General features: G+C 51.7%; 8 protein-coding genes across 8 annotated transcripts; 5 read left to right on the top strand and 3 right to left on the bottom strand.

Annotated features, from left to right (window-relative positions):
• Window positions 1-257: 257 nt before the first annotated feature.
• Window positions 258-2,744, bottom strand: BDQ94DRAFT_138815 (LSB5 family protein). The gene is made up of 4 exons (XM_026765312.1): window positions 2,233-2,744; window positions 1,931-2,082; window positions 862-1,881; window positions 258-810 (listed from the first exon to the last, which is right to left on the bottom strand). Exons 1-4 carry the CDS (start codon window positions 2,245-2,247, stop codon window positions 798-800), a joined length of 1,200 nt encoding a protein of 399 aa, XP_026629290.1. The 5' UTR covers window positions 2,248-2,744; the 3' UTR covers window positions 258-797.
• Window positions 2,745-2,935: 191 nt separating this feature from the next.
• On the top strand, window positions 2,936-4,422 carry BDQ94DRAFT_121952 (3'(2'),5'-bisphosphate nucleotidase). Its single transcript, XM_026763790.1, has one exon. The coding sequence runs from the start codon at window positions 3,068-3,070 to the stop codon at window positions 4,319-4,321; it is 1,254 nt and encodes a 417-aa protein (XP_026629289.1). The 5' UTR covers window positions 2,936-3,067; the 3' UTR covers window positions 4,322-4,422.
• A 101-nt stretch (window positions 4,423-4,523) lies between these two features.
• On the bottom strand, window positions 4,524-5,420 carry BDQ94DRAFT_167884 (mitochondrial 54S ribosomal protein uL6m; the record flags this gene model as incomplete). The annotated part of the gene is made up of 3 exons (XM_026770923.1): window positions 4,524-4,897; window positions 4,962-5,075; window positions 5,147-5,420. 3 exons carry the CDS (start codon window positions 5,418-5,420, stop codon window positions 4,524-4,526), a joined length of 762 nt encoding a protein of 253 aa, XP_026629288.1.
• A 956-nt stretch (window positions 5,421-6,376) lies between these two features.
• Window positions 6,377-7,698, top strand: BDQ94DRAFT_167883 (putative nuclear membrane fusion protein Kar5; the record flags this gene model as incomplete). Its single annotated transcript, XM_026770922.1, has 5 exons — window positions 6,377-6,874; window positions 6,919-7,140; window positions 7,187-7,243; window positions 7,289-7,610; window positions 7,670-7,698. The coding sequence occupies 5 exons, from the start codon at window positions 6,377-6,379 to the stop codon at window positions 7,696-7,698; spliced, it is 1,128 nt and encodes a 375-aa protein (XP_026629287.1).
• An 829-nt stretch (window positions 7,699-8,527) lies between these two features.
• Window positions 8,528-10,069, top strand: BDQ94DRAFT_121929 (uncharacterized protein). Its single transcript, XM_026763789.1, has 2 exons — window positions 8,528-9,167; window positions 9,217-10,069. The coding sequence occupies exons 1-2, from the start codon at window positions 8,676-8,678 to the stop codon at window positions 9,901-9,903; spliced, it is 1,179 nt and encodes a 392-aa protein (XP_026629286.1). The 5' UTR covers window positions 8,528-8,675; the 3' UTR covers window positions 9,904-10,069.
• A 339-nt stretch (window positions 10,070-10,408) lies between these two features.
• On the top strand, window positions 10,409-11,428 carry BDQ94DRAFT_138805 (uncharacterized protein). The gene is made up of 4 exons (XM_026765311.1): window positions 10,409-10,515; window positions 10,676-10,887; window positions 10,957-11,159; window positions 11,216-11,428. The coding sequence occupies exons 2-4, from the start codon at window positions 10,729-10,731 to the stop codon at window positions 11,229-11,231; spliced, it is 378 nt and encodes a 125-aa protein (XP_026629285.1). The 5' UTR covers window positions 10,409-10,515; window positions 10,676-10,728; the 3' UTR covers window positions 11,232-11,428.
• On the bottom strand, window positions 11,429-13,611 carry gpi16 (GPI-anchor transamidase subunit GPI16). Its single transcript, XM_026765310.1, has 3 exons — window positions 12,987-13,611; window positions 12,531-12,925; window positions 11,429-12,479 (listed from the first exon to the last, which is right to left on the bottom strand). Exons 1-3 carry the CDS (start codon window positions 13,343-13,345, stop codon window positions 11,452-11,454), a joined length of 1,782 nt encoding a protein of 593 aa, XP_026629284.1. The 5' UTR covers window positions 13,346-13,611; the 3' UTR covers window positions 11,429-11,451.
• Window positions 13,612-13,730: 119 nt separating this feature from the next.
• On the top strand, window positions 13,731-14,927 carry BDQ94DRAFT_121904 (LUC7 domain-containing protein). Its single transcript, XM_026763788.1, has 3 exons — window positions 13,731-13,839; window positions 13,903-14,234; window positions 14,318-14,927. Exons 1-3 carry the CDS (start codon window positions 13,797-13,799, stop codon window positions 14,774-14,776), a joined length of 834 nt encoding a protein of 277 aa, XP_026629283.1. The 5' UTR covers window positions 13,731-13,796; the 3' UTR covers window positions 14,777-14,927.
• The last annotated feature ends 45 nt before the right edge of the window (window positions 14,928-14,972 follow it).

Here is a 14,972-nt window from a genome sequence, read left to right as displayed (position 1 = left end):
CGATTGCAGCATCTGAGGGCAGTACCAGTATCATATATATCCCCAGAATAATATTTAGGAAGTACTCAGTTGTAATATAAGACGGTTTCTAATATATATATATGCTTAGTTACTAACATACTGGCATACAATAGGACTGAAATATTAGTGGTTAAGTAACTTATGATAGACTAATGCTAACCAAGCAATACCTGTGACAGTCATATAACTATATTTTCACAGTTAGTAACTATTTTATAACTGTAGATAACTCTTGTAGACTATTAGCTTTATATTACGCTCTTCATGCACCCCATCATCCCACCATGTAGTAGTTGTACTGGAGTCAAGGTACTAGTATTATAATATGGCGTTCATTCGATTCTTAGTACGTGGCTTGCTTGACATCATAAAGATATATAAGCGTAGGGACGAGTAGGTGCGTGCCTCGTGAATGTATGCCTGGTTGCAACCGGGTAGACATGCTTTAATATCTTACTGGAGGTTCTCGGGCCCCCTTCCTAACTGATTTCTTTCCATGACATCGGTATAACAGAATCAATCATAGGGTGCTACTTCATACAAAGAAAATTCATTCTAACAACTACCCCGTGCGCCTCATGCCATGCGGACACCAGCCGGACAAAGGTCGAGGAAAAGGAAATAGAGTGACGTCAAAACATTTAGACCGTCCTTGCGGAATTCATACTTCTTTCTCTTGTCATAAACAGAATGTGCAGCCGTTTCAGAATAAGTTGTGTCGTCGGTTTAGGTTGTTGTGATGGGACGTGATATGATGCGAGTTGGAAAGTGTTCCTCTAAACTTCTCTCCTGCTAGGGAGTTAGTTGAGTTCAAAGATTTGGGAAGAAAAAGAATCCTACCAGGTAGGCTCGTGCTTCTCAATGCCAGGGGTGCGGATGGCGTTGCGGTCGCCAAATGGATTATCTTCATCGTCATCGTCTTCCGTTTCTGACTCGCTGTCACTGTAGACTTTCCTTGATGAGGATGGTACGGATATGCTCAAGGGACGAGGGGGACGTGGTGGCTTCGGGGGGTTGACAACCAACCCTGCGAATGAGTCGGGGAGGTCGTCGCGGTCAGGGGTCCACCCCGTCTCCAAGACATCCTGGTCGCTATCACTGTCGTAGTCTACACTCTTGTCTAGGACTTCAAATGCCATAAGTGCCGTGACTAGCTCTTCGTTTGCATGAATCAAACTACCCAGAAACTCCTCACTCTCCACGTGCTGGATGTATCGCAGAATTTGGCGTCGTAATGTCTTGCAAGTCTCAAACCGGTTGAGGACTTCGGCATCTTCGCTGACCCGTTGCGTTTCGCGGTTAACCAGCTTGAGAGCGTTGAGGAGGTTTGTACTGGCGACGGAGGCTGACGCGAGGGTCTGTAGCATCTCTGGCTTCTCTTTATCGAGGCTGAAAGACCTGCTTAATGTCTTCTTCTCCTTCTTCTCCTTCCTAAAAGACGAAAGAGATGATTTGCTGGAGGTGTGCTTGTGCTTGGGGCCACTGAGAACTGTAGCTGGCCCATTTCCGGCTGATACGGACACCGTATGGCCCATCGAAGGTTCTTCGGATTGCCCCGCATCCCGCAACACTTTGGCCTTTGCCTGAGTAGCCGGCTGCTTACGCTTCGGTAGTTGTCTGTAGAGACCTGTAACCCGCTCCATCCCAGGGGTGTTCTTGTAAGAGGCTGCCCATTGCCCAAAGAGCTGTTTGCATTTCTCTTTTACCAAAGGGTCAGAAACCGGGTCGGTCGCGGCGATTCGTAGTCGTTCCAGCAAGGGCTCATCTGCAAATTCCCGCAGAAAGCGGTCGCCGGTATTCTGGATCAGGAAATCGAGGATCGTAAGGGCTCGCAATTGGCGGTGAAGATTGCCATACTTGCTGAGAGGGCGTTAGAGCGCTCTCAATCAGAGGGAGTAGACACACGGACAGCTTCTTACGCAAAGCGCGACTCGCTTCTGTAGGACCACTGGCCTGGATACGAATGGCCTCGATAAGGTCCACGATTCCACTTGAATCTTCCACCTCATACTGTTCGCTGGTGAGGACCTCGATCTGGACCGTCACAGCCGAATACGGCTTCTATGGAGAGTACATCTTTTAGTTCATGAATCAATGGATGGCAGAGCCACATTTTCTCTTGTGAATTTGCAGATAGTTGTGTGTTGTGTAATTGACACTGCTCTCAATGCCAATGGGTTTAGGCCGCGGGAAGTTGCCAAATAGACTTACCGATGAGTGAAACATGGTGACAGCACCGGACGAGTGTATAGAGTCGATATTCAATCACGAAGAGGGGAATAGAGAGCCCCGCAAGTATTCAGATATGTGAAAGCGATGTTTGCAACTCTCACATGCGTATCGACTTGTCACCGATACATGCAGGAGGGTCGACCCCGTTAAGGAGAGGTGGGTCGCGAGAGGAGATGCAGCGGATTGAACCCCCTTTGTCCTCTTTGTGCTCTCAATTATATCCGCGGACGAGCAAGAGAGTGTGCCCACAATGGTCTTACCCAACAGGGACCCTTCCCGACGCCTAGGAAGATAGATATCAATCCAGCGCACAACGCGGAGAAGAGCAAAACGGTGACGTGTTAGGCCAACTGGATAGCCGCTGTGCTGCCTTGGCGGGGGGTACAGAAGGACCAGATGCACTAAAAACAGTAGCTTTGCATTGGCAGACGACTCCGCCGTGAATTGATCTCGCAGACCAGCAGCGTTCGAGCCGTTTGAGCTGCAGCAACTGCAAGAGACGAAGGATCGGACTGGCGCCTCCAACGTCATGCGGTGTTGATTCCATCCCGATCTCGTGACTGCCCCTCTTGCGTGTCCCAATTGGGATAAGTGCGGGGGAACTTTCCGAGTCAGTGCCTGATTTGCGCCTGGGGCCTCCCACGGCCCACGCCGATCCCGGGCTTCATTCCTGCGAGTTTGAAGAAGGATAATCCCACGAGCATTTCTGACCCAGTGGTCGGGCCTCGTTTGACGCAGGAACTGCTCGAATAGCGATTACTCACTGTCCGTATCCTATTGCTGACCTATTCGCCACCGTTAGTATCCCAATTCCATGGGTCTCTGGTCGACGAATTCGGCAGATCCTTGCTCCATTCGCAGGCCGCGTACTATCTCCATCTTCTCCCGTCTGGTCCTCTGCTCCACTCTGCTACTGGGTGTCAGCTTCATCTTAAAAACCCGCCCTCATCTGCTCCCATCTTTCCCCCACCTCACCCCCTCCCGCTCCTCCTATACCCAACCCACCACCATGGCCTACCAGCAGGAACGCTACATTGCCGAGCTCGCCGTCCAGCGTGCCACCCTCCTCACCCAGAAGGTCTTCAACGAGAAGGCCAAGGGCACTGTCTCCAAAGATGACAAGTCACCCGTTACCATTGGCGACTTCGGCGCCCAGGCTCTGATCATCCAAGCCATCCGCAAGAACTTCCCTAATGATGAGATCGTCGCCGAAGAGGAGGCCAGCAGCCTTCGGGAGGACAAGGCGCTGAGCGCCGAGATCTGGAGACTGGTTCAGGATATCAAGTTGGTGGACACTGAGAGCGACAACCTCCTGGGAGGCCCTCTGCCTAGCGAAGAAGCGATGCTGGACATCATCGACCAGGGCAAGAGTGCTGGCGGTGCCAAGGGTCGTATCTGGGCTTTGGACCCCATTGACGGCACCAAGGGTTTCCTGCGCGGTGGTCAGTACGCCGTCTGTCTCGGTCTGATTGAAGACGGTGATGTCAAGGTTGGTGCCATTGGCTGCCCTAACTTGCCTGTTAACGACGCCGAGACCATGTCTGCGGGCATCGGCGCTGAGCAGACCAGCGGCACTGGCAAGGGTGTCCTCTTCTCCGCCATCCAGGGCGTTGGTTCCATCAGCCGGCCCCTCACCAACGGTGCTCTTGCTGAGAGCAAGTCCATCTCCATGCGCCCCGTCCCCGATATCGCTCAGGCCGTGTTCTGCGAGGGTGTCGAGGCCGGTCACTCCGCACAGGACGACAACGCCGCCGTTGCTAAACTTCTCGGTATTACCTCCCCCAGTGTGCGTCTGGACTCGCAGGCCAAGTACTGCTCGATTGCCCGCGGTGCTGGTGACATCTACTTGCGTCTGCCGGTGAAGAAGGACTACCAGGAGAAGATCTGGGACCACGCCGCTGGTGACCTGATCGTGCGGGAAGCTGGTGGTCAAGTGACGGATATCTACGGCCAGAGACTGGATTTCAGCAAGGGCAGGACCCTGGCGGCCAACAAGGGAGTTGTCGCGGCCCCCAAGGCCCTCCAGGACCAGGTCATCGGTGCTGTGAAGACTGTTCTGAAGTTGTAAATGCTAGGAGACTATGGGGGGGAATTGTCTATCATGAATGTAATAGATTCTCGATCAGTCCTGTCAGACCGTGCACGCTAGATGCGTCTAAAAGTACATAAAAAGAAAGGATACCAATTGCGAACCAAAAGAACCGTGCTCGGATATACATGTACAGAAATAATAAACACAGTTTCGTTCCCCAAAGATATAGACGCCAATTTCACCGAATCTTCTTGTCCTTGAGCTTGATCGTCTCCCCGTTGACGAAGATACCCTTGCCCTTGTAAGGTTCCGGCTTGCGCCATTCGCGGATCTCCGCCGCGAACTTGGTCACAAGCTGCTTGTCCACACTCTCCAACAGGATACGAGTCGGCTGGGGTGTGCTGGCCTTGACGCCCTGGGGAATACCCAGCTCAATCGGGTGCGAGTATCCAACCTTCAGGGACACGAACTGTTGACCGGGGTATTGGGGCTCAACGGTGGTCGCCGTGGGTTCGATGCTAGCTCTGTAACCAACACCAACGAAACTCAGAATGCAAATGTGACCTTCCGACACTCCGAGGATGTGGTTCTGTAGGTGGGCGCGCATGGTTCCTAGAGACAATCTCCCGTCAACTATAATTCAACAATAAACTTTAATTCCAACGGAGTTACGCACCCCACATAGCACGCTGGTGAGTGATCTCTGAGTCTTGAACAGCCAGAGTGGCTTTCCGAAGGGCTTCATCGTAGTCGATTTTCACGTAGGAAGGGATGTTCAGCGACAATTCACCTAGCACTCAGATGTCAGTCTCGCTCCGCTTTCCGACGCCGCTGTTATGAATTGTTGCCATTGTTCCTTACCCAGGGGTCCTTTGACCTCAACGGCCATGTTCGGGAAGTCAACCGACTTGGCCTTGGTCTTAGGCTGAGGGAGGTCGATGAACTTCAGAGACACCTTCGGGGGCACGGTGATCGCGGCGCCGCCAACTCGCGATTGTACCGGGGACGTGGTCGAGAAAGGTTGTGTCCGAAGAGGGTGAGAGAAAGCAGGGACGAGGAAGTTGGGCAGAGGTCCTTGTCTCAAAGGACTCCGCGCAAGCTGCCTAAAGCAGCTCTGAGACAAGTAACATGACATGGCGATGGTAATTGTGGATTGAGGTTTGGACGAGTGCTTGGGAACTCCGATGCCGACTGATTTTGTCCGGAGATCTTGCACGCCCGATGTGGTTAGTGCACAATCACGTGATGAATTATATAGATGGCGCTCTCTCACTCTCCTTTTACTTCCTCCACATCGCAGAACATTATTTGTGAAGCTATGGAATTATTGTCCCTTTACCCTAGTTTGAGTTGATTCTAATGTTTCTCTCACTGTACTGATGTGATTATCGGGTGTCTCATTCTTTGTACTACAGCTTCAGCCGTACTGTTGCTTTGACTGTCGCTAATGTCGTGACTGCTGCTTCTTGTACTTTTAGCTTGCAACTTGTATACCATCTAACCGCTTGTCCACTATTTCATCTGCTTGATAATACCTGCTATACTGATTAGCATATTCTGCGCGCTTTGTTACTGCTAATATCCCCAAAATTGCGACACATCGCCATAACCAAAACTGCCGTCAAGCTCAGGCATAATAATGTCTTTCTCCACTTTGTTACGCTGCCTAGTACTAATTCTCGTTGCCTGCAATGTCACCACTGCTTCTAGTTCAATGGATGGTACGCCTGCTCAAACCATCTTGCTTGGTTCAGGCTAACCTACTAGCAAGTTTCTCGAGCCGAAGACCGAAACTCGGCTACGGATGTCGATCTAGCCTCTTTGTTGACATCAAGAAACCACCAGCGCGAAGTACTATTTTCAGATGCACTGGGGCTTCTCCGGTCAATGCAAGTCTCTCCCTCTTGCAATAGAATGGCAGTTTCCAAACTGGTTAGTTCCTGCCAATCGATTGGGGGCGAATCTGACCAGCCGGACCCACATATATTGACGACACTGGAGCACATTCGATCAATTTACGCGGCAAGGCTTGCCATATGCGAGCTCAATGAGGCGGGTGCTGCAGTTCCCACTACATGCCAGTCTATAACTATGCGGATACCGCAGAAGAAAGGCATCTTTAGGCTGCCCTCCGGTTATAAGACACACTTCAATGCTGCAGAAACCGTTACCAAAGGACAGCTGGAGTCCTGTCTCCGGTCTCTAGAGTCACGACCCCAGTGGTGGACTTCTTATAGTAATAGTAGACAGAACGCTGTGGTTATATGCCAAGCCGCCCGATTCGAGAACGAGAGGGAGGAAATCATCGCACTCCACCGATCTATTATTGAAGGTTCAATCAAACTTGACCGTGGCCTTCAGGAAGCATTGAAAGAGGCCGCAGCTGGATCTCTCCGATATAAAGAATTCATACATGCAGTTGAAGACATGAGGAGCAAGCTGGTAGATAGCATGGAGGAGACAGAGCTGCATTTCAAAACAACGTTCGAGAAATTGGTCCTCGACATGAGCGCCTACGTTAGCTCGATTATAGAGCCTATGGTTTCTGCTATAAGGGGTCTACATGGCAGTGCAGAGTCCCTCGACAGGGTTAGTCCTTCCACGCTCTCTAGGGCTATGTTGACACATGACAGAATATAGCAAACGCAGTTGAGGATGTCAGCAAGTTACAACACATATTGAAGCTCTTTCACGAGGAAGGAACAGCATGGAGTCAACAACAGGCGCTGACTCGACAGCAGGATGCTCTCTCAATGAGTGAATTGTTTTCTTCTTTGCATTTTAACCTGGATACACTCCTTCAAGGTGACATGGAAAAGCTGTCTAACAAAGTAGAAAACTTTAATTCTGCCCTAGTAAGCCATGCCTTTCCATAGAGCTGCCAGAGGTTGACCGTGTCAGGAATGGCTTGCTGGCAGGTTTGCTCAGATACTCGAACAAGAGCAAGATATATCCAAGGTTCGTGATATCTCGTGAGAATAAGAAGCTAGTTAACCGTTTCAGCGCCTGAGTGATGTTGAATCTGCCCTTACCGGGTCTCAGATGATAGCTGAGGACCTGCGCAGCGCTCAGCTGGGGCAGACTGAACTCCTAGAGCATCTTCTGACAAATATGCGGATTGCCCAAGCACTTGCCGATAAGCAAACGGCTGCAGCTGCGAATCTGCAGGCAATGGTCGACGACGTGGCAGAACGATATAGAGAAGTACCTGCATTTAGAGGTCTCTTCGGCTCATACCCTGCACAGACCGTGTATAGCCTTCTAGTTGGCTTTGTTGGTGCCCAAAGCCTCAAGGCAGCCACAGTGTTACTTGTTGTTGCTATTTGTATGTATCCAACTAGTCTATACATGACTCAGGCTCGTTACTGATATTGTTGGTTACAGATCATATCGCTACCACGAACATGCTTTGATTCATGATGTTATGGTCAAATATACCAGTGCTGCTTTATATTGAATTGCTGTCATATATCTATACCATGGACAATGGTTCCATTCTGACCTTTCAGCAAGCTTCATGTACCCTCGATCTATTGGGAGGCGGTACTCAGTTATCAGAATGATATACCATACGGTGGTCTGGCTTGCAGTCTAGTTTGCAAATTAGCGATAGCACCGTAGCATGACACTATATGAACCATATTCTCGCGACATCAACTTGTCTCACGAATTGAATATCCCTAAAGCGTATATGAGACGAAGTAGAGCAAGGCTTGGAAAGTATTCCAGATGGACTTGATGAGTCGACTGCCTGAGACTTTAGGGTTAAACTGGGCAGAAAGCAGCGGTATGATGCGGCAGAAAAGCGCCCGCCGATCAGCAGTTCAGTCTCCCTCCACCCTTCGCGGTCTCCTCCCAGCCTCGCCGATCTCGACCTCAATTGTCTGGAGAATATCTGTGATCAGGCGAATAAATCTCTATACTGTACGTGCTTTATCCCTACACTGTCATTTACATCTATCCTCCCCGGAGGCATCAATCGCAACCCCCGCAACAAACGTCTCCGATCCACACGCAGACCGCCTTCGCAGCTGGAGCCGACATCTGGGGTTGCGGTGTTCACCCCCAGAGCGCCACGTTTGAAGCAAGGTTAGCTGGCTTGTTCTTCCCGAGACATTGTTGGGATTGGCGCATGGGGTGGTTGCACACTCTGAAGGTGGTGTGAGCTCCTGCTCGTTGGAAGATCGAACAGGATGGGTTCTCTTTCTGCCTGGCGATAAGCTGACTTGCTCCCCGCGACTAGCGTTGAGCCTTGATCGCTGGTTCACCACTTGAGCTACCACGGATCGCTTTTATTGGTCGTATCGTCCGGCATCGTGAGCGCGTACAGTCGCATCGAACCCGCGATCGGAGCGCACCCAGCTTTTTCTCTACCACGTCACACACAATAATGACCGATCCAACCTCCGACGCACCTGCTATGGACGAGTTCGCGCAGACTCGAGGTGGTGATGACCTCTTTGACGATGAGATTGTCCCTGTCCCCGCCGCAGAACAGCAACCTCAGCCCGAAGTGCACGCGGAACCTTCCCCCGCTCCTGTTGTCGAAAGCGATGCGCAACCAGCTCGAACTGATACCCCGTCATCACGGTCGCGTGGAGGCGAAAGGCGAGGACGGGGTCGAGGCAGAGGACGTGGTGGGCGGGGGTCGCACAATGGAAGCCGTCGGGGGGAAGGGCCTGTGAAGAACAAGCCCGTTGAGAGTGCTCCTGAGCATGAGAATAAGAGTGGCGAAGGGTCGACTCCGGAGACGCTGGCTGAGGGAGATCAGAATGGAAAAGAGGAGACAACGGCAGCGGACCCCAAACAGGCTGCTGCCGCAGAGGGACCGCGCGTGCCTGCGGTTCGCGGAGACAGAAGTGCTACAGGTGGCTTAAAGAAGGTAGAGGCAACTGCGAATTCTAGATGTATGCTTGCTAACTCGCTACCAGCCGAAACTTACGGAAGAAGAACTCTCCCGTCGTATTGCTGCCGCCAAAGAAAACGCTGCCAAAGTTGCCGCTGCACATGCTCGGGCTGAGGCAGACCAAGCCTCGTTCCTTGAGCGCGAGAAGGTTGCTGAAGAGAAGCGACGCCAGGAACGCCAGCATCGCCGGGCCATGGACAATGAGCGGGAGCGTAACCGACTGCGCAAACTGGGTGCCCTGAACGGAAGGGAGTGGGACGCCGAGAAGAAGGAGGAACATTACAATCCCCGTGGTGGCAGAGGTGGCTTTCGACGAGGTATGCACGGCGGTGTGTCTGGATACGCCCGGCGAGATTCTGATTCCCAGCCCAGCGAAGAGCCCAGTGAAGACGCCCGTCCTCCTTACCATCGCGGCCGCGGACGTGGTGGTGGAGGTGGTAGAGGTGGCCGTGGCCGCGGTGGACATCGCGGGCCTCGAGGAGACATTGCAGCGTCCGATGGTGCTGCTGATCAAACTTCTGGCCACACTAAGTCTGAAGCATCTGCCCCAGTCATCAGTAATGAGGCTGAGTTCCCTGCTCTACCTGGGAGTGAGAAGAAGGAGAAGGAGAAGGCCGGTGAGGAAGCGCCCACTACTCCTGATTTGCTCAAGTCGGACTCCTTGTCACCAGTGACGGGGGCTTCCTGGGCCGATCAAGTCGAATCTCAGTAATTATACATTTACGAATCAGCCTGCTTTCCTATTCATTATGATATGATTCCAACTCTAATCTGCGCCAAAGACACATGAACCATGCACTCATATTCCCCTAAACAGTACTTGTTGCTTGCTTTGATACGATATCGTTCGAATGGCCTACTAGAGCCTTCCCCTCACTATGCGTCTTTTCCAATATCCTTATCCTTCAGAGATGAAGGCTTTGCTTACACCTGCTTGGTTAGCTATGACGTTATGTACATACCTACCGCACCGCAATAGAGGCAAGTCTCATCCGACTGCCTGGGGTATACGGATTAGCCGTACTAGATAGGACATCATCTGCATGAACTATGCGATCATCAATCAGCAGAATACCCATTCCTCCATTTTTGTACAGTCCAGAACGCACTCAGTCGTGGCAGTACTTTTCGTAGATTCCATGGATGTACACCATGACTAAGCCGAGTGGCAACAACTGGCCAATCAAGCAGACCCCTATGACGTTTGTTAATGATGAGATCACTGCCCTCGCGAGAGAATCTCGACTATAAATCGCCCAATTTCAAGATCAGAGACAAAGCTAGTTGATCATTGTTATCTATTCAACTCAAGTTGAATATCTAGGTAAGTCAATCGCCGTCTGTTCATACAACAATCAACACAATCATACACCAACCATCTACCCGGACGATATATACAACCTCACCAACATCATCGCCATCATTACTACTACTATCCACGCCACCAAAAACCAGGCATATTTGAACTAACAAATCATTTCTAGAAGAACACAATTTTGGTTTCTTTAAGCCTCATATACACATACATACGTACAAAATGTCCCAAAACCGTCTCCCAGGCTCCACCCGCGGCGGCGCCAGCGCCCAACCCACGCCCGCCAACAACTCCGGCGGAGGCAGCGGCTGGGGCGACGAGGGCTATCCCAAGGGAGGAGGCCTAGGAACTGCGAACCAGACATCATCGGACGAGGTTTCTGTACGTTTAGCCACCCCTTTCCATACCCACTCCCCCTTCCTTCAAACCAATGCTAACAATGGCGATTAGCCCGACATCCTCACGACGCCCGCACTCCAAGGCATCTCGCAGCAAAAGCAAGCCGCAGAGCAAAAGTTCATGAGTCGGTGGGATGAAGGACACGATGAGCGGGAGGGAACATGTGCTACGGAAGATCATAGTTTCATGGGGACGAAGCCCGGTGGGTCGGATGCTTTGCCGGGTTGGAATGTGTTGAAGGATAAGTTGGGATTGTAAGCATGCCCTGGTCTGTTCCTTTTTGGGATGGGGCTGATGGGTTGGGTAATAGTCTTTATCCGGAGTAATTTTGGGAAGTTCTGGGTTTGATTGGTTAGGTTTTATGAATAAATGAACGAATTGTTCTGGGAAATGAATATGTTGTTTGATTATATGGGGTTTGAGGTTGAGGGAACACACAGGTGTTGTTTGTATGAAATATGTTTGATGGGATATATGATGCGGGGTAGTTGATTGTATTGGTATAGCATGGATGTATGTCACATCTAAGATGCCTATTTGTCTTGTCTATTCTGTCTTGGCTGTCTTGCCCTTGATTCGGTCCCGTAGGGCAACTATCTTGCCCCCCAGGCGTCCCTTGAGGGTTTGCGCCGTCAGCGCGGAGGCTTCTTCGGCCGTGACAAATCGGCGGACGAGGAGGTTGAAGATACTGCCAAAGGCGAGCGCTACTACGGTGCTGGTCAGGATGATCACGTTGTAAGGCATGCTGAAATCGGGGGTGGGAAGCGGTAGAAGAAGGCTGGTGGTGCGGATATAGATCGGGTGGTTTTGGCCGTTTGCTGCGTCGAGCTTGATTACGGCGGGAGCGACGTTGAAGCCGCGGTTTGCGTCTGGAGGATACTCAGTGTATCGCAGAATCGCTTTCTCAAAGTCGTATGTGAGAGTCACCGTCGATGCGGGCGGTATCGTCAATGCCAGCTCTAGCTGTGTTCCTCGTTCGCGGTCGATTGCTGGTCGGTAGAATGATTCCCGGATGAAGTGTGAGGCGGGTACTTGCTGGCGAAGTCCATCGCGGCCTGTGACTGAAGCTTGCAGTGTGTGGACATAAGGTCGTAGAAACCATGGTAGAGTTTCGAAGTAGATGAAGTCAACAGAGTTGGTGTTACTTGGGTTGTCGAAGATGATCCGCATGCCACCGCGCTCTTGGCCGTGACCAACAATCGTTCTCTCTGCGCTTAGGACAGGTTCATCAAGTGGCACATGAGTGGTAACTTCCTGTTCAGGGATGGTGAGGTCGAACGGAGTAGAAGGCTCCAGGGTGAAACAGCGGGTGAAGCCATCCGTCTTCTTGGTCTCCACTGCACCTGGAGTGACAAGCACCTCGCGCTCATGCGGCACCCGTAGGCAGACCGGCTCCTGAGAAGCATTATCGGTGAGGGGACAAGCGCCACTGAGGGTGCGCCCGAAGATTTCCGTCAAGCTCCAGCCCTTTTCCGATGTGCTTTCCAAAGGATAGCAGGTATCATCGGAATGGTAAGGCTTGGATGTGTCACATGCAAGCTGATCAGAAGGTACAGGTCGCGGAATGGGATTGCCTGAGTAGCCATTAGCATATCAATCAAGGCGTCAGGCACCATCCAACTAACCGCGTGGTCGCTTTGACCGGTCGATATCCAGAACAATGTCCACAGACTGATCGACATGCACGGAGCACTCTCCAGGGTGAGGACAGACAGGACTGACGTCCACAGACATGCTCTGCCAAGACGCGTCAAACAGTTTATGCCCGTCTAGAAGGCTAGAAACACCTGCCTTGCCCTTGCATGGTAGGAGCTTCAGGAATGGTGTCAGATTTTCAGTGCAGACCACCTCGCCGGGAAGTGTCCCGTGCAGCAGATGCAGATTACTGGAAGCCGGATGGTCGCCCATGAGTTCAAACGACGTGACTGGGCGAGTGGTTCGGGTTGAGTCGATGAAGTTCAGCGAGGCGCAAAACAATCCCGACAGAGACTGAGTCAGGGTGATCCATTTCGCGAAGGCCCTAATGCCCATCAGTATCGTTGCACATACATACTCGCGTCCTCCTTTCCGTTCACACGTACGCTTCGTCATCAGGTGCATCGATCCAGGCCCATAGCTCAACACCAGTACCGCCCTCTTTGGTCCCATTCCAAGGACGAGGACCCCAGCTCTCAGCATCCCATCGTCCAGTAGTGAACCGCAGATGGAGCTCCTTCGTATTGGCGTGCTGTAAGATCTGGCCTAACGCCCTCGGGAAATAGCGGAAATGCCGTTCATCGAAGGACTCTTGGGACTCATTGCCTCGAAAGTTGAAGGATGCTAACAGGGATGACTGCGGGAGTGGCTGGAGGTAGAGGCTCTCGTGGTAGTCCGAAGTCGCCGATGTGAACGAAGAGAGCGCGACAACGAAAAGTAAGGTAAGGAGAGAGAGGACCGTCATCACGTCATGCTTGCCGATGCGGAAAGTTCTAGATACTGTGTAGTTATTCTATCGCGTACCTCACTACCGCTAGCAAGCCATACACGGAGTGTAAGTTCAGATCTCCGAGCGGCGGAGAAGAACGGTCGATTGCGTTTTGGGTCAAGCAAAGCTAATTAACAGGCTGACCGGGCCTCGCGACTGTATCAAGCCTGCATAAGATGTATCAAGCGTCAGAGTGTCCAGATCATGGCACCAATGTCGCCAACTAAGGTGGAAAGGCCGAGCTGTACTCCGCAAATCAGCGGGAATCGACAGGGGGCTCCGGCTCACTTATATAAGCGCCAGCCGCGGTTAGCGCCACGCCCGCAGAATCTCGACTCTCCATCGCAATCTCCATTCAATCCCTCAGTTACGCTCTGACCATTCGTGCTCTCCCCACCCTCCATTCTCCCTCTAACATCATCTCATCATGGCGGCGGAACAAAGAAAGCTGCTTGAGCAGCTCATGGGAGGTAAATTGTCCAACCCCAGCTTCTACCAAGCTCTAAACAGCTAACCCAATTCTTTTTCTCCAGCGGACCAGCTCATAGGTACCGGCGCTCCCTCTCGCAATGCGCAGCTCCAAATCACCGATCCAAAAGTCTGTCGCTCGTATCTCGTCGGCACTTGTCCGCATGACCTCTTCACCAATACCAAGCAAGACCTGGGCCCTTGTCAGAAAGTTCACAGCGAAGGATTGAAGACGGAGTATGAGACCGCCTCGGCAGCTGAGAAGGCCAAATGGGGATTCGATTACGACTATATGCGCGACATGCAGAAATACATCGATGATTGTGACCGACGTATTGATACCGCTCAGCGACGCTTGGAAAAGACTCCGGACGAGATCAGGCAGACCAACAACTTGGTAAGGCATATACTCCAGCCCAACCACAGGACACCCCAAGTGGCCAAAAGAAGACTGGACTGATCATATTCTCAATAATATAGCTGAAGCAAATCTCCGACCTGACCAAAACCATCAACACGGGTCTCCTCGAGATCTCGGTGCTGGGCGAAACCGGCTCCGTCGCACAGGCCCTGAACGAACTTCACAAGATCCGCACAGCCAAGCACCAAAAGGAAACGTGTGAGCGAGAACTGAAGAACCTTCAAGATACCTCCGGACCTTCGGGTCATCAGAAGCTGCAAGTGTGCGATGTCTGCGGCGCGTACCTGAGTCGTCTCGATAACGATCGTCGGTTGGCGGACCATTTCTTCGGAAAGATGCACATGGGATACTCGGACATGCGCAAGGGGTATAAGAAGCTCAGCGAGGAGCTTAAGGGACGGCCTCCGCCGGTTCGTCACCACGATGACGATGATGGTGGTTGGGGTGGACGCTCCGGTGGTGGACGTGGTCCTCGGTATGGCGGTGGTGGTTACAAGAAGCGCGGTCCTCGCTGGTAAAACATTGATGAGCGTCTTGTCTTTTCTTGGAGTTTATTCTGCAATGCTGTTGTAATTTGTCTGGATTTGCATAGCGCAGGCGTTTTCGTTACCACTACGTCTGGGATGTTACGGATTAAATAAAAATATAATAAACATGTACAGGCCGAGTCTGCTGTTGCTTTCATCCCTTGTCCCCGCATCCCACTGTGGATCT

This window comes from Aspergillus welwitschiae (genome assembly GCF_003344945.1).
Source record: "Aspergillus welwitschiae strain CBS 139.54b unplaced genomic scaffold BDQ94scaffold_7, whole genome shotgun sequence".
NCBI lineage: Eukaryota > Fungi > Ascomycota > Eurotiomycetes > Eurotiales > Aspergillaceae > Aspergillus > Aspergillus welwitschiae.
This window is presented reverse-complemented; position numbering and strand designations above follow the sequence as displayed.